This window comes from Paramacrobiotus metropolitanus, unplaced genomic scaffold (genome assembly GCF_019649055.1).
Source record: "Paramacrobiotus metropolitanus isolate TYO unplaced genomic scaffold, Prichtersi_v1.0 Parri_scaffold0000112, whole genome shotgun sequence".
Classification (NCBI taxonomy): Eukaryota; Metazoa; Tardigrada; class Eutardigrada; order Parachela; family Macrobiotidae; genus Paramacrobiotus; species Paramacrobiotus metropolitanus.
The window spans coordinates 429,844-447,455 of record NW_026570332.1 but is presented as its reverse complement, the minus strand read 5'-3'; the positions used below and the strand labels follow the sequence as shown (position 1 = coordinate 447,455).

At 49.0% G+C, this 17,612-nt stretch overlaps 1 protein-coding gene across 3 annotated transcripts; it reads left to right on the top strand.

Moving 5' to 3' along the window:
• Nucleotides 1-10,923: 10,923 nt before the first annotated feature.
• On the top strand, nucleotides 10,924-17,177 carry LOC129598013 (puromycin-sensitive aminopeptidase-like). Of its 3 annotated transcripts, none has more exons than XM_055495748.1 (21): nucleotides 10,924-11,077; nucleotides 11,385-11,464; nucleotides 12,142-12,369; nucleotides 12,430-12,514; nucleotides 12,730-12,778; nucleotides 12,844-12,991; nucleotides 13,054-13,161; nucleotides 13,304-13,504; nucleotides 13,608-13,703; nucleotides 13,785-13,890; nucleotides 13,981-14,029; nucleotides 14,098-14,241; nucleotides 14,297-14,417; nucleotides 14,475-14,614; nucleotides 14,731-14,971; nucleotides 15,028-15,162; nucleotides 15,266-15,491; nucleotides 15,584-15,726; nucleotides 16,139-16,303; nucleotides 16,378-16,615; nucleotides 16,813-17,177. In XM_055495748.1, exons 3-21 carry the CDS (start codon nucleotides 12,211-12,213, stop codon nucleotides 16,917-16,919), a joined length of 2,661 nt encoding a protein of 886 aa, XP_055351723.1. In that variant the 5' UTR covers nucleotides 10,924-11,077; nucleotides 11,385-11,464; nucleotides 12,142-12,210; the 3' UTR covers nucleotides 16,920-17,177. The 3 variants fall into 3 exon arrangements, with proteins under 3 accessions (XP_055351723.1, XP_055351724.1, XP_055351722.1); XM_055495749.1 differs by having other exon boundaries at nucleotides 10,924-11,122; XM_055495747.1 differs by lacking the exon at nucleotides 10,924-11,077 and adding an exon at nucleotides 11,186-11,323.
• The last annotated feature ends 435 nt before the right edge of the window (nucleotides 17,178-17,612 follow it).

Sequence of the window (17,612 nt, the reverse complement as noted above, 5' to 3'; positions counted from 1 at the left end):
CAAAATTGACAGCTTCGCGGAAGACTTCTACAAACGCAAACAACAGGAAGCAGAACGCAAGCTGAAAACTCCCGCGAAGAAGATTAAGGCGACACTTAAGCCACCGGTCCAACCTGTCAAACCATTGGAGGTTCAACAAGATGAACCAATGGATGAAGTACCGCCACTCGGGAACGAACTCGAGGTCGGTGCATTCGAACAGGTGGATATGGATACTTCCGAAACACCAACAACACCGCAGGACGGCCAACCAAAGCCAGCTGCCCGACTCACTCGACCAACAACTCTGCTGGGACTCTCACATAAAGAGCCCGCAGCAGACGACAAAGGTCCGAGGAGACGTCTATTCTCACCTCCACCAGTCCGAACAAAGGAACAACTGTTGGAAATTTTGAAAAGACTCCAGCGGATGAAACACAACCGGGTCAGTCACAGAAACCGACCTCGGTAACAAAGTCAGTGTTTACGTCTGGAGTCCATAAGAGATAGTCCGACAGGCCAAGAACTATGACCTGGAACGGATTCTCAACGAAGCCCACCTAACAGAGGGATTGAGGCTAGGAAAGCTATCCACTGATGAGCAACAAGCACTCGGTCAGCGGATATACGCGCTAATCCAGGACAGGGACAAGGCTCTACGCCGACTGATGTTTGTGAGGTGCGGAAGACAGGCACTACGACAGCTTCCGTTGGACGCGGCCATTATTAAGCCAGCCCAACTACTCCGGCACCCTCGCATCAACCCTGCAGCCTACACGTTGGAGATGCCCCCTCAACCCGGTCAACAGGTTACCGAGAAGATTCGGTGCATCATGTCCGACAGTAGCGACGAATCTGACCACAACTACAGAAAGGGTGCTCAGATCGAAGATGACCCGACCTATGACGACGACTTAACCTGGCAAGAGACTCTGCTGATGGATGCACAAACAAGCTCCAGGTCGTCATATGGATCTCGACCGGCAGAATCTTCAACGCCGAGAAGGAGTAGGTCTCCGGTGAAACAGATCTCACCGAACCGGGCAGCGTCTCAACCGGCAACGATGCCGAGTCAACCTCCGAAGGAACAGCCACGTAGGTTTACGCCCCGGAATACTCCAACTAAACCGAAACAGACCCCGGAGGAGATGGATACGACGTCTCCAAAGGAGGTCGGACCTGAATCACAGAATGAATCGACTTCGGAACCAGCCAAGTTGGTCATTGACGAATCTCGGACAGATGAGCCGGCAACAGCTCCGGGTAAGAGAAGCAAAAAGAAGCAGCAACCGGCTGACGATTTCTCGCGAGAATACCACGATGACCCAGCCTTGAAACACGTTCAGGACCTGACCAGGTCGGAACAGGATGCGAGTGTGGACACTGCGTTCCCAGAGGACAAAGAACTCTGGAACTCATTGAAGTCACGCCGTGCTAACCTCGTTGGAAACACCGACGCGGTCCGTATGAACATGAACGCCTTACACAAAGGATGGCTGAGGTCATGAAAAGAATGGGAGAACGATTCCGTGCGGAGAAGGTCCGACTTGCGGCACAACAACAGGCCGCCACGACCCGACCGAAACTCTTCGCACCGGACCCGAAGTCGACCTCCACGACAACACGTCAATTGGTGGTCAAGATGAAGAACCTCAACCAGTAAGGGAACCTTCCGTGCAGATCCAGGACGAATTACTGGATTCAAAGGTGATCAACTCGGCTAACTCGGCTAAGTTGTCACGGAGGGAAAAGAAGAAGGCTAAGAAAGAAGCCAGAAAGGAAGCTGAAAAGGAGGTGACCAAACAACCTCCGAAGGAACCGACTAAACCGAGGTCGGACCTTTCGATTAAGACGCCGAAACCTAACCCGGCCAAACGGCATAAGTCCTCCGAAGACCTTGATACCTCAGACGCTGGCCCACAGAAGCCGGACAAAAGGGAACGCCAAGGAGGAATTTGACTACGACGCAGCCAAACAGCGGATGCGAGAACTGATCGCCAGAGCAGGTACAGCGGTGACCAAAACAGAGGCCGAAAGACCACACGAAAGGTCTAAGCCGACGCCTAAGCCACCACTCAAGCAACCGAAACCTGCTACGTCCAAGAAAGATTCGGACGACGAATCGGAGAAACCGTCGGAACCTGACGACGAGATCTCCGACCATGGAGAAGCCGACCCATACGAAGGATTCAAAGGCGATCGTAATGAAGAATGGAGTCACGAAGAAGACACTGACGCTTCTGAATGGCCAGCCCCGATGACGTACGTCAGCGGCTACCCGACGCTCAACCTGGCGACCGACCAGTCGGATTTCATACGGTCCGACTTCACGTCGAAATAGTCAGAAGCGTCAGGAATGCCCGAAATGAAGGCAGAGATGTGTACCAGTCATTGGTGCGCGACCTCTCGACCAACTTAAGGATCGTAGGTCGGACCTCACCCTGGCTCACACAGAAACTTATGATGGCTATAGTGGCATGGGCCTTGGACTTTGGATTAGCCGTAGCGGTCCACCGACAATGGGGACGGACCGCCGAGCTAATCGCACCGGACATCATTCAAAAGCTCAAAGTGCCGCTGCCAGAGCACTGGACGACCCGCCGACGAGAATCGTCAGATGCATCGGATACGCAAGAAACCCCCGCGGATCCTCCTTACTACATATCGCCCGTATATACAACGTTATGTACGAGAACAGCCAAGGCAATATTGACGTCATAATGGGCCTCTTAGGACCTGTCATCGCAACGATGGTGGCAGAGTTTTCCCTCCATACGACCAACGCGGAACGCGATTTACCACTTCGGTACACAGTACCTCGGTTCATACCGGAACAGCAACGACGCGATTTCAAACTCCGGATATCCTATATCAACCTACAGTCCTCTCCCGAAGGTACTGAAACGGTCGTCGAGGAGTACAGTGAGTCGGATGAACAACCATCCGGCGAGGCGGCGGACATGTTGAACATTGCACGGGCGTCAGGTATGTCGTCACAGAAACGACTACCAACCAACCGACCTCGGGCACCGTTTGAACCGGTAACATATGTCAACACCGCCTCGGCACCAGCAAGGGCAAGTGCAACTAAGCTAGGTCGGACTACAACCGGACGTTTTGCGGTGAAAGACACGCAATCTCTTCCACCGACCTCACCTATGGAAACTTCACCGGCTCCGGAAGGTAAGACTCTACGAAAGAGTCAACCCAAACCGCTGAAATCAAGGAAGAAGTCGGTGAAGACCAAGGAGAAAACGCCCTCTGAGGAAGAAGATGAAGAAGAAGAAGATGAGGACGATGACGACACCTATCAAACACCAGAAGGGTCGGAGGATGACGATAACGACGATGACGATCAACCTCCACCAGCTTCGGCACCACAACAGCAGGGTGAACCGGAGATTTTTGACAATCAGAACGAACCACCGGCCAACGACGGCAACGAAGCTGACGAGCCGATGGATGAAGATAGTGGTGACGTCTACGTTCCTCAGAACTACCGTCAACAAGTACGGTTAACACCAGATTCCGACCCGAACCAACTCCTCCAGGAATGGAACGAGGATACCCAGGAAGTCCTACCGTTACAGATTCCTAGCCTACCGAAGGTAAACGTCAAACACCCGACGGTGGCCATTAAACGTGCTCATACTCTACCCCCACGCGTCTCGGAATACGATCCGGGATGGATGTACACTTTCGCGGCCTTGAAGGCCCTGGCGACCTGTGGACCGAAGTTTGCGACACCGAAGATCGCATTCCAGCTCCTCAGGCACCATAAGATCGGTGACATCGGTGGAGGTTGGAGGCAACTAAGCCAGAGCAACGTGTACCGGTATTGTAACCTTGGGTACAACGAAAGTAAAATCATACGGACATACACCAGCAGCAAGCGGATGTATTACGAATTCCCACCGGAGAAACGAGATCCGGCGCCGACCACTTATGAAGGTTGGGTACATGCCATCGAAGCGTGTATGGAAATGTCGTGGCACCCGGAAGGACTGACCCGCGGCGAAGTTCTACATCAGCTGGTAGCCAGGTTCGAATTTGAATGGGAAGCTAAAAACCCCAGCTGGTCGACCCGAAGTACAAGCCCGTCAACAGAACGAAAGGAGGCGAGAAGTACATGTTGGTGACGACTTGGACTTCGTCCTGAGCAAGGGATTCTTCCAAAAGAGATTTGGCATCAACCAGACCCGGGAAGGAGAACGATACGAAGCCCTTAAGCCATCAACACACCGACACGGACACTTACCGAAGCATCCACCGACCTCGGAGCAACAGAACGAGCCAACCGACTCTCTCCAGGTGAACCGGGTGGAATCGACTAACGGATGAGGAGACATGGAATACGTCGGAAGAGTCGTAGAATCGACCTCTTTCATGAGTACCACACAAGTACTTATGATCACCGACCTCCCTCGGACACAACAGAATGTCCCGACCTACCTCATTAGGCACCACATAAGTGCCTTGGACCAGCTCGAGAACCGACCTGGCCCGACCGTTGTAATCATAGGACGTAACACGTATAGGCTAACGAATCCGAGAAACGGATCGTCTAATTTTTCTTTTAACAGCCGCGAACGGAGGCGTACACGGCGGACTGCCGACATTGCAGAGAACTCAACTCCGCAGGGCAACAGACTCCCATGCGCGGACTGCATCATTTCTTTCTCGGATGAACATACTCCACAAGTCGGGCGTCGTGACGCGATGCAAGCAGCGGCGTTGTACATAAACGTCGTCGCTGGGAACATCAGCGCATACCGACGTTTAGCCCGCAGCGAACGTCTAATTAACCAGTTACGGGCCTACGAACAGGATCACTTGTCGGAAATCCAACGCAACCGCGCTTCCGACCCTGGATGGACTAACACAGTGCCACCGACTTTGACTCATCGCCTTCTGGAATACCGTCAGCAACAAGACCTGCGGCGCCAGGAGGAGGACCGTGCGAAACTTAAGGCAGTCAACGAAAGAATTGCCACCATGAAGGTCCATCCACCACCAACGAAGCATGAACCACAAATCACTGTTCACCTACAGCAGCCCACACAAGGCCGCTCAGAGTCGGAACAGGTGCTTCATGACGTGAGAGAAGTGATAGTCGGAGACATCCACCGACCTCTTCAGTCCGCATCAATCCAAATGATGATGCGACAGGACGACGGAACCATGAAAATGGTCACCCTTTACCCCGCAACGGTGGAGCAGATGGCAACGATCCCACAGAAGGTCGTTCCAGTGGTTACACAAACCCAGCCATCCGTCCCCCAGCAGATTCCTCAACCTGGAACTCCGGCACAACCAGTTGCCGCGTCGTCGACTCAACAGCAGCGCCGACCTGCTAAACCATTAGCCGGACACGACCTCCGACATAGGCTCGGACATGACGCACGACACAGAATCGAAGAACGACGAGCCCCTGCCGGACACGGCAATAGTGAAGCAACCCGACCTTCACCTGGTAAGCGGTCAAGTCCGGAGAAGACGAGCATGGGACTGGTCGTCGACTCAACCAGTAAGTCGAAACGGAACTTTGTCCCACCTGAACAGCAACCAGAACCGGAAGCCCACATGGCGGAACCGGCAGATAAACCTGAAGAAATGGACGTTGATGTGTCAAACCAGATGGCTTTGATGCCAACAGTGCAAGTTCCAAGCCAGGACGACCCTCGTTATGACAACGCCCGACGACAGGGAGTTGAGGTCGTCATGCCACATCCGACCGAACGGACGAACTACATCATGAATACCTTGGGATATGAGGAACGACACCGACCACACATTTGGCGGATGGTAGAAAACCTGCGTCAGTTCCTCATCCGATCCGGATTCCAGACCAGATTCCAATTGAATAACTGGATGGGCGAGTTCAACATGAACGACCACCCCAACGTGGAACACCCGATCAATCGAGCAAACGCTTTGCCTTCGGTGCATGATCCGGCACTGTTGGACGTACCTTTGTCCACACCGGAGAGGACGAGTCTAAGTCAGCTCGGACCTCAGGAGTACTCACGCGATCAACTGGAAAGCGTGGCTCAATTCGTCATCACCGACGCCCACCCGGCCTTCATCATCGCAGCGGCTCGAGCGGCCCTGGACCTACTGCAGTACTTGCCGGAGGAAGAACCGGGACCAGAAGATCGAAACGCAACTATTTTACGGTATGTCTTCGCCGCAAGGTTGGGCAACTACTTTTGCCATTACACCCTGTGGGGAGCACGCCGAACCGCCCACATACCACCAGAACTGGATACAATTGTCGCACAGCTTGGCTCACCTATGCGAAGCATCATCTTGGCAGTCTGGTTACGCGACCTCCTTTACATACAGGAACGGCACGCGTCCAAGTACGCCTTTCGGAAGGACTTTAAAGATCCTGATGATGATGCCGCCGAATTCGTGAAATGGTACCGTGAAGAAAAGCGTTACCTAGCGGATTCACTTCCCGACCTTACGGAGAAGGGATGTCGGACGACTTGGCACCCGGCGCGGTACCTAACGCACACAAACTCCGTAGAAAGGTCCAGAAAGCCAAGAAGGCGCAAGCGGAACACCCCGGTCAGGAAGACACCCCACAACAGAGTGGGCAGCCACCAGCAACATGCAAACCAGATGTCTTCCGGCGCCTTGGTAAACCACCGAAACCTGACGATGAAGAAGATGAGATTACTTCGGTGGGGACCCGCCGATCTCAGTCCCTTGGGATAACAGGTTCCCACATGCGAACCTGTGTCCCCGACTTCAACAGTAAAGGAAGGGACACCGAGCTGAGAAACAGCAAAGTCGAGAACCGACCTAGCGGAGAACCTGCCCGGCTGAGAAACAGCCACGTCGAGAAACGACATGGAAAACATGGAACGGATACTTTTCTTTTATGGACCCTAAAGCAGACGTGAACCACGAATACGCCAGAAGCGCCAACCACATAAGTTGGCCGGATTCTTTGGTCGGACCCGGAAACGTGTGGTCAGACCTGGGTATTTCGGTTCTTTCACCGTACCGTTACGTCCTCCAAGGAATCCCTGGAAAGAACTGGGCAACCGACCTCAGTTCCCCAGCATGGCATTAGCAGATCGCGAACGAGATCAGAACCATACCGGAGCCAACAGACGCCCCGGCTTGCTAACATAGCATATCGTGAACCACGTTCTGCTACCGAAGGAGATTACTCCGGCTAACCGACTCCGGAGAACAGACCGAGAGGATTACGCTAACATGGTGTCGAAAACGTTGTCACGTTCTCGACACCATGTTCGCCTGGCACCCGTGGCCGACTTTGGGACCGGGTAACCGCCCAGTAACTTTCATCACCGCAGACAGTGGTATCCTCATCGGCCCGCAATGTCACATGGTTCGGAATTGACCACAGAAGTTAAAACCGACCTGTTACGACATGACGCACTGAATTAACCGAAGGCAGGAACGAAGAACCGGACGACTTAACTTCGCAGACCGCGACTTCAACCGTGCCCCGTTACCTCAGTCAACCACAGAAGTTGACCATTTCCGAGGTAGCTAAAGGAAGTCACGCAGACCGTGTCACAGAACCACGATCCACTACCTTTGTTGACCACGGAAGTCAGCCAATTTTAAGGTAGAACTTGGACCTTCTCTAATCACGACTCGGATAACTTAGCCGACCACAGAAGTCGGTGAAGTTTCAACCTTACATCCGAAGAATACCTGGTATAAAAGGGCACCCAACACAGACCGTGTTGGTTAATTACGATCTACGACATCAACACTCCGGCAACCGGACTCCGGAGTACGAACCAGCGAGGATTCCGCTAGCATGGCCCGGAACACAGCACTGCGGTGTGTTCAGGACCATGCTTGCCAAGGCACCCACGGTTAACTCCGAGAAACGGACGGCCGATAGGATAACAAGTCCCTAAATAACATGGAATCAATTGGACCGCAACGGAACGGATAGTGTCAACTATGACCCGCTACCTAGAATCGACCACAGAAGTCGATCTGCCAACGGTAGCCGACCTTCTAAACATTGACCAACCGACGTCGACCTGACGGAAGCATATGGAAATTACAAACGGGATGGCTTTATCGCAGTCTTCACTGACCACAGAAGTCGGTAAAGGTGACCGCAAACCGCGACACCTGACTACGATTTTAGTCTGGACGGATTCTCCGTTTGAACCCGGACCTACAGGCTCTCAACCAGGAACCTGTACCTGGAGTCCAACCGCAGTCTCCCCCGGAGGATATCGGATAAACCAACCGATTCACCGGTGACCACGACTACGCGCGGCTTGACCGTGCTGCCATTACCTGAAGAGGAACAGCGACGGTGATTTGGCCACCATACCAACGACTCCGCCGCGACCTGCTTCCCCATGTCTCAAATGGAACACCCTAGGCAGACCGAGTTAGAATACTCGACCTGCACCCCCTCTTAACCCCGATGGCGATGACCACCTGCCCGCAACAGTAACGGCCAGTTGGCCAGCGTCACCGGCAAAGCAAAATTCCCCGCGGACGTGCGATGTCTTCCCCCAACAGAAGAGACAAGGCGTCGCAGGTTCGCGGAACCGAACAAAGAAACTCCAACCAGGGGAGGCGAAGTGATCTGATCCTACCCCAGGTTGCATGCTGCATGGGGATGGGAACGGGCAGTCTGGCATAAGTCGGGGCCCGACGCACAAAACGAACCAAAGAGATTACCTGGTTAAAAGGGACCACAGAAGTCCTTCGACGCCATAAGTAATCAGGAATGCATGCTGAATGGCCAACAGACGCCATAGAACCGCCGAACTTGACGGAACTCGGACCCGTCCAGAGGCAAAAACGCGAGCCCGAACCGGGGCATGTTAGAGGCACCAACCGGAATTTACTCCGAAAACGACTTCGAGGAGCTCGGATGAGTGCCCAGAGGCTTGAAACCGACCTCTTGACGGACGGAACCGACCTGGATGAGGAATCACCGACCTCAAGTTGGATAACATTATGTCCAACCTCAGGTCGGATAAAGTGGAATAACCGACAACAGGTCGGTTATAAGGACGATTCCACCGAAACGGACTTGTATGGCTCCACTTTGAGCCTGCATACCGTAACTCACTTCGGTTGAACACGGAATCATGGAATCACCGACCTCGGGTCGGATAACGTTGTAACCGACCTCGGGTCGGACATGTGAAGTAACCGACAACAGGTCGGTGGATGGAGACGCCATCCAAGATGTTTACGGAAAACGACTTCCGGACGGATGAAATCGACCTCAGTCGACCTGCGAAACGGGATAACCGACCTCGGGTCGTACAACATCATCACCGACCTTGGGTGATATAACATTGCACCCGACCTCGAGTCGGATATGTTAAGCGACCGACAACAGGTCGGTAGTTGAACATCTCTTGGAAGATCTTCACGGAAAACGACTTCCGGACGGAAGGAATCGACCTCAATTGACCTGGGATTTGGAGTAACCGACCTCCAGTCGGATAACATTGCCACCGACCTCAGGTCGGATAAACCGGTCCAATCGACCACAGAAGTCGGTTAGGAACGCCGGATTGTTCGGATTCGCCTAGAACATCAGCGGATTAGCCGAAATACGACCTTTGCACGGACCAGTCACGTGGTAACCGACCTCGGGTCGTACAGCATTACTACCGACCTCAGGTCGGATAACATACGACCGACCTCAGGTCGGATATCCATCAACCGACAGCAAGTCGGATGCCAACAGTGAATTAACAGGGATGGATGGAACAACAAATTCCGACCGGACCTTCGAGCCAGTTCGCATCGGAAGTCACAACCAGGCTCGTGGTAGCAGATTTGACGGTTTTAACCGACCACATTCCATCGGCATTACCACTTGGCGACCACAGAAGTCGCACGACACAAGTACGGTTTTGTCCGACCTGACTGAACTTTGGAATTCGGGACTTAGCCGGATTCCACGACCGCTGGTTAAACCTGCCAGTAGGTCGACCTTGGTCTGAGACCTTGGTCCATTCCCTTACTTAGAGAGGATGCTTCGGCATTCGCGAACGCGACAGTGCCTCTCTCTTTCCGGAACGGATAAGATACGAGTCGGACGTAAGTGTCAGCCGTGCTTACCCGACCTCGGACGAAAATTACCGGTTACGTGAGGTAACCCGGGAACCGACGCCCCGGACCTGACACACCGGACTGCACTTGGACAGGAGACCCCGTGGAAACTCAAGACCCGTGGACGTCATCCTAGTCGGAATAAGCCCCCGGACAGATCTCTTTTTAGTATTTTTATACATTTTCTAACAAACGGAATTGTATTTTACTTAGAATCTCTAACCAGATCTGTTTCGTATTTACTTTTTGCTCACTGGAATTGTGATTAAACTTTATTACTTTTTAACTTGTCATTAAACTTTTCTCTCATTTTCTCCGCGAGCCAACAGAAGCAAGATGCCTGCCAACAGACGCGATACCGGTCCAACAACGAAACCCGAGCGGCTTCCAGATTTTCGGCCGTGAGTTGCTTGCCTCTCATGGATCTGGAGGTGAAGGATGGGACGGTCAACAGACACCGGACTCCCATTGGAAGAGGACGCGTACCGGCGACCCCACATGGGTCGACCGGAGAGGTGCGATGCTGGCGCGGTACTGAGTCGGAGCATCCTCGCAGGAGCTCGGATTCCCGCCCAGAGGCATGTTAGAGGCACGACAGCCTGCGTGATAGATACGCCACTTTGCGTATGCGTATCACTGCACACATGCTGATTCGCCCTCTCTTGTACGTACGTGAGTGGCTGCACTGCACTCTCCGCCTATGCGGATACACCGCGGGCGCACTCACTGAGCATACTTGCTCTCTCGCTCCTCTCTCTCGCTGTATGACTCAGCGTATATTCGCTCGCGTTGGATACGAGTCCAGTCTGCGCACTCACATTCCATGTGTCTGGACAGCGTGACGCCGTTGCCGCCAGCACATTTCTTTCTCTACATTTCATTACGCTCTGGAACTAGCTCGCAGCAACTTGACTGCTCACTTTCCTGCCAGACATTGGCCTTTGTTGTGTTTTTCCCCGCATTCACGCGGCATTTGCTCCACTTTATTTGTACAATAAAGTCACCTGTGAGCTCTCTGTGCTTGCCTGTCACAATTTGTATAGCATAGAAAGTAAATCTTTTTTATTTAAGTAAAGTAAACTAAATCTTAATTTTTTTATTATTTTGTAAGTACATATTGAGAAGAGCCACTGCCTGCGTCACAATTGTCATACGTAGTTTAAAATGTCGCCGGTGTGCTGTTGCCTGCGGCTTTTATACTTACGCCTAACCTGCTCATCGCTCTGTTATTGCGCGTGGATACTACTCTATCGTATGAAGCAGTCTTTTTTCAGTTTGGTTTGCTTGTTTTCTGGAAGCGATTTGTTTACTAGATTCCGTCTTGACTTCCGGATTTCAAGTACTCCGTTGCATCTCCTGTTACTGGATCATCCAGCTTTGATTCTGAAAGCAGGTATGTCTTAGCAGTGGCAGCCTCCTTCAGCATTACATCGAATTTTCAACTAGCAATAATTGGCGCTTTTAGATGCATTACGTTAATCGTGTTTTTACTCTCTGTGTCCCATATGGAACACGAAGCTAATGCAGAACCGTTTGGACACATTTATTGAGTAGAATATGGCCAATTCGGAATTTTCACTTTTTATTGTGCCTTCAGTCTTTCTGCTCTCATTAGTTCTTTGAGCTATTTCTGGCGCAGTCGAAATGTTGGCATTGGTTTGTGGTCGTGGATTCCTTGCCAAGCAATGCGTTTCCCGAGCAGTACAATGGAACGAAACTTTTTTCAATTTTGACATTTACCAGAGAAAGTTCAGCCGTATGCGAAATGACAAATGCCGCGTTTCTTCTTTGAGATCGCGTTCTTCCGCGTGCTACGCCAGCAGTTTGGTACGAAACTTGAGACCGCACAAGAAATTAGCAGGGTTCGAATCCGCCCAGGTCGGCCGATTGGAATCTTCCAGAACATCGCTGTTCAGAGCATTTTTGTAATTGTGTAATGCGACTTTCATGAGGGAATACCTGAGTTGATGCTAACCTTGAAAAGATTCTCGAAGATTTTGCATTTCTGTGATAACACTATCAGCGGTCGTTATCAGTGGTCCAAAAGCACACTTTATCTCTGGATTACAGGTTCCTTATCGTGCACGAAACATTTGGCGGAGTGCTTTCCAGTGTGCTAGGTCTTTTTCAACGCTAACCATGCCGGATACGCAGCAGACCTCAACGGACGAAGGGTTCACCAACAAGAAGGCCTTTGAGCGCCTGCCCAAGACAGTGGTGCCGGTACACTATGGTATCCGCATCCAGCCATACTTGAAGGATGCCACTTTCGACGGCCAAGTGGTGATCCATGTGAAGGTGCAATCCCGCGTGCTGCCGCTGTTAATTGTGCCAATATGAAGAGTTTTTTATCCATAGATACAAGAGCCGACCAACTGGATTACTCTCGATTGTGCGGAAATTAAGATCACGGATGTTGCTTTCGTCTCTGACGATGGCAAAGGTGCGTTCAGGAAGCTGTCGAACGTTGTCGTTTTTTGTCTCTTGCTTATGTTTTTCAAGTGCCTGAAACTTTTGGAACATTCAGGCAATTGTGAATTATTGTTTTTCATTTTTGTAAAAAATTAATTGCATATTTTCTAAAGTACATGGATCTCAGTTAAGCCTTTGTGTTCTGTATGTAAGATATTCGTTACTACAACGCAGCTGGTGTTTCAGAACATCAAGCTCGCGATACGGAATACCACAAAGAAATGGAACGAGTGCGGTATGTATCTACAGCAGTTTGCCATGCAGTGTGCTCTCTTGCATTGTCCATTTTTTATTTTATAGTTTTGACTTTCCCGAGATGCTGCCGGTGGGAAATGGGAAGCTGCGCCTGCATTACACCGGCTTGTTAAACGACAAACTCCGTGGATTTTACCGCAATGTTTACACCGTCGGCAAAGAAGAACGCTACGGGGCTGCTACCCAGTTCGAGGTGACAAGACTAATTAATGTTGTGTAAGAAATTTTTTGGTTATCTCGGGTTTTCCATTGCAGTCCTGCTTCGCGCGCCAGTGCTTCCCATGCTGGGATGAACCTGCACTGAAAGCAACATTCGATATCACGCTGGTTGTCGACAAAAACTTGGTAGCACTGTCGAATATGGTATGCAAAGTTAAAAGCATGCTGACAAAATGGTAGTTATTTGCTTGCGTTGGAACGTTTACAGTTGTTTTCGGTGTAAAAAATTTTTTTGCAACTTTTGAAGCTATGGATTTCATGGTTGTATGTTTGTATTACCCTGCAGCCCGTTAAAAATGAAGGGCCTCTGGAGTCTAATGCCGCATGGAAAGTTGTCCAGTTTGATACTACGCCGATTATGTCGACTTATCTTGTGGCGTTGGTAGTTGGAGAGTTTGACTATCTGGAGGACAAAACCGAAGATGGCATCCTGGTGCGAGCCTACACGCCGTTGGGAAAAGCAGAACAAGGCCGATTTGCTCTCGACGTAAGTCTGTTGTAGCGCATGTCATTATACGACTATGAATATTTTGCAGAAAATTTTTTTGTGATCACGGGAATCTTATGCTTTAAATTATTTTGTTCTGCAGTTTGCCGTGAAAACTCTTCCTTACTACCGCAACTTTTTTTCGTTGGCTTATCCGCTGCCTAAGTGCGACCTTGTTGCGCTGCAGAATTTTGCCATGGTATGTACATACAGATATTTTCAGCAGTTTTCAGAATACCATGTCTACAGCAAGTGAAGTATCACCTGATTCTGTTAACAGGGTGCTATGGAAAACTGGGGTTGCATTACGTTTCGAGAGACAGCCCTTTTGGTGGATCCGGACAATTCTTCCGCTGCCGGGCGACAGCGTGTCGCTTTGGTGGTTGGTTAGTCCGACATGAATAACCTTTTATAGGCTATTTTTATGTGTCTCTCGTTCTTTCGATAAAACACTTATTTTTGTTGCTGTTTGCTAGGTCATGAACTGGCCCACATGTGGTTCGGCAACATTGTGACAATGGAATGGTCAGTTCGCAGTTGTGTACTTCTGTTATTCAGGAGAAACGGATTGAGTTACGAAAGTGTGGTTACAGGTGGACTGAATTGTGGTTGAACGAAGGGTTTGCGTCGTTCGTGGAGCATATCAGTGTGGAAAAGCAGTTTCCAGAGTGGAAAATTTGGAATCAGTTTGTGGATGACTTTTTCTCCAGTGCCATGAGACTAGACGCACTAAAGAGGTTGGGAGAAGCGCTGTAGTATAAGAAAACGCAGGCCTATGTTCTTTTTTTGTAGCTCTCATCCGATTGAAGTTCCGGTTGGGCATCCGGATGAGGTGGAAGAGATTTTTGACGCCATTTCTTATGAGAAAGGGGCGTCTGTTATTCGGATGCTGTTCGATTACCTTGGCGAAGAGGTATGGTGTGGAAATCCATAGTGATACCAACTAGAGCTGTGCAACTACATTTTACAGGGTTTCCGCGCTGGCTTGGCAAAATATTTAAAAGATTTTGAATACCGCAACGCCACGACCATCGATTTGTGGACGCATTTCGAGAAAGCCACTGGAAAGCCAGTATCCGCTGTGATGAGCGACTGGACCAGGAAAAAGGGGTATCTACGACTGTTCTGTATCACTGTTTTACCGGCCAGCGTAATATCCACAGAGGCACAGACTGACTTTGGAGTTCGTACACATTAAAAAAATATGATGTCATATTATGTTGCAGATATCCGGTGGTGCTGGCTGATATTGAGTACAAGGATGGAAATGCTTTGCTACATCTACAACAGAAGAAATTCAATTTACTGAATTGCGGAGAGCAGGAATTATGGAATATTCCCATGACATTGTCGGTGTTAGGCACTAAAAGCTCGAAAGGCGACCATGCACAGATTGTGAAGCATATGTTTGATCAGCCTGGGAGCACTTTAACGATCAAGAACGTTGCGCCTGATCAACCAGTCCTTGTACGTATTGTTGCCTCTCTTCGATTTTCGTTTTGTTTACCGTTGTTTTTTCCCAGATTAATTCAAATCTTATTGGATTCTACCGTGTGAAATATTCCGAGAAAATGCTGAAATTATTAATACCGCACATTACCGATGGATCTCTCGGTTCTTTAGACAGAATGGGCATTCAAAATGATCTGATGGCACTGGTATGTGGAGAATCGATTTTTAAAATAAATTAATATGTATTGTACAATGTACACCTAATATCTATCGTACATTTATGTATTTGCTGATATGCATTGGCTTCAGGTCATGTCTGGGAACGTTTCCATAACGGCCCTGTTTGATTTATGGCGTACGGCGTACAAAACCCATGAACGCGACCCAATTGTCTGGCAAAATATTCTAACTCATGTGGGACGCTTCGCTGGGCTGATGGCATATACTGATTCATTGGAAAAATATCAGCAGTTCACTCAGGATCTGCTCTTACCGGTCTTGGATATTGTGGGCTGGCAGGCGAAGGAAGGGCAAGGCAAGCCAGTTTCCTGTTGTAAAATGCATTACATCATGTAACTGCATGAAATTATCCTGTAATTGTCTGGGTTAAATGGCACCGTTATGTAGGACATTTGGAATCGTTGCTACGAGAATCCATCCTTGACCGACTGGTGAAATCACGTCATCCGGAAACCGTTAAACAGGCCCTGGACTTGTTCGAGAAATATGTTCAGGGTGACCGTGATATTCCCTCGGAAATTCGACGTGCGGTAAGTGCAGTCAGTCTTGTCAGTTGTAAGATTCCATATTGATATCAGTTTTGTGCCGTTTTGATGATCAACGAAAGATAAAGTAGTGTTTTTTTGTTATGCTTGTCGTTACGATTTTGTAACTTACGAATAGGTTATTTAATGTGCCGCTAAATGTGGACGCTCTTTCAGGAGGTGGACTGTAACTATACTGTAGTATACTGTACTCGTAGTGTATTTATCTTGATAAGTCACAATACTGTTTATATTTTGCCAAATATAAGGTTTATAAAAACATCCTTTCTAAATTTTATCGATGCTCCAGCTGTTTGTAAAACTTTAATGACGTTTTGGCCAGGTTACTGCAGCTGTCACAGATGTATCATGGTTGTCTAATATTTTAAACCATTCGTTAAGTTGTGGCTTATTGCAGATCTTTATTTCTGCTGCTTCCAATGGCGGCAAAGAGGCGTACGAGAAGCTGTGGAAGCTGTATGAGACAACTGAACTTCAAGAAGAACGCGTTAAATTGTTGGTTGCTCTGGGATGGACAAATGATGCAGAAATGCACGAGAAAACATTGGATTGTGCGCTGACGGTAATTTTCACATCGATCTTCCTCTATTAAACTGTACAGATTTGTAAAATTACCGTTTTTGTTCGGGTTTCCAGAAGCAAGTTCGATCGCAAGATGTATTTTACGTTATGGCGGGATGCAGCCATAGTGCGGGCGGCCGCGAAGCAACATGGCATTGGATCCAAAACAATTGGGAATCGCTGAAAGAACGACTGCATCCGTCCTTATTTTCACGCGGTTTGCAGTCGGTATTCGGTAATTTTGCTCATGAAGAGAAAGCTGTCCAAATCGAGGAATTTCTGCGCAATCATAAACTGGAGCAAGGAGAGCGCGGTAAGATTACTTTCTAGTAGTTTATATTTTTTGCATTCTGTATATAAGATATCGAATTGTGCATTTAAGAGTAGTATCTGTATCCTGTACTTAATTAAATAATATTTCGCAGAAGATGATAACTGACTCAAGCGATTTTAAGCTTGCATTGAATGTTAACTGCAACAGTGCAACTGTTAGTATGCTTGTTATTGCAGCAATGGAGCAAGCTCTGGAAATTATCCGTGTACAAGCTGCTTGGCTTCAGCGTGATGCCGCTGCCGCACAGAAGTGGCTTTCTTCACAGCAGTCATTCGGGAAGTAGTCTGTTTTGCTAAGTCGTTTCAGCTTATTTGTATTGGTTTTTTGCACTTTTTTGCATATTTTAATACCATTTTGATGCCATTAGTCATTGTATTCCTTCCAATGATTGTGGATGTAACCTTCCGAGAAGTTATTTTTTGTTCGTATAAGTAGATGATGCCATTGATTGGTTCCGTTGTTAATTTTTTTTTCAGTTTATTTTTACAATTAGTCTGGGCATTTACAGTTAGTTTGGAATTGTATTAAAAGTGAAGGCGGACGATAGATAATGACTTACTGACGGTAGACTGACAAAGACAAGCAACCCAAGCAAATCATTCGACCAGCAGGGGAATACGCACTTCGTTTAATTCCCCATCTTTGTTAGCTCAGCCAGAACTCACTGAAATAGATAAGTACTTAACTTAATGCTGCTTTTTTCACAAAAACTTGATTTGAATTACCCACGAAGAACTGTATAGTGCAAAGCGGTGATCCTATCTTAGTGCTATGTAATAATAAAATAGACCACAGCGCGACTGCAATCTGCTAACCATAAGGTCAGTCGGATATTTAACTTGACCTTAACAAAGCAAATTTAACTATGGTGTACGCCTCCTTGTTTATTGCGATAATTATGCAAACCCAAAATGCATGGCATTATGCCAGGCATTTAGCAAAGTTGATGGGTTAGACATAATCCTTATCATAACAT

Excerpts from the sequence above, each read along its gene's own strand:
- LOC129598013 (XM_055495748.1), top strand. The coding sequence starts at position 12,211 with ATGCCGGATACGCAGCAGACCTCAACGGACGAAGGGTTCACCAACAAG. Across the intron at positions 13,162-13,303 it reads TGGTAGCACTGTCGAATATG|CCCGTTAAAAATGAAGGGCC; the intron begins GTATGCAAAGTT and ends ATTACCCTGCAG. Across the intron at positions 15,492-15,583 it reads GCAGGCGAAGGAAGGGCAAG|GACATTTGGAATCGTTGCTA; the intron begins GCAAGCCAGTTT and ends ACCGTTATGTAG.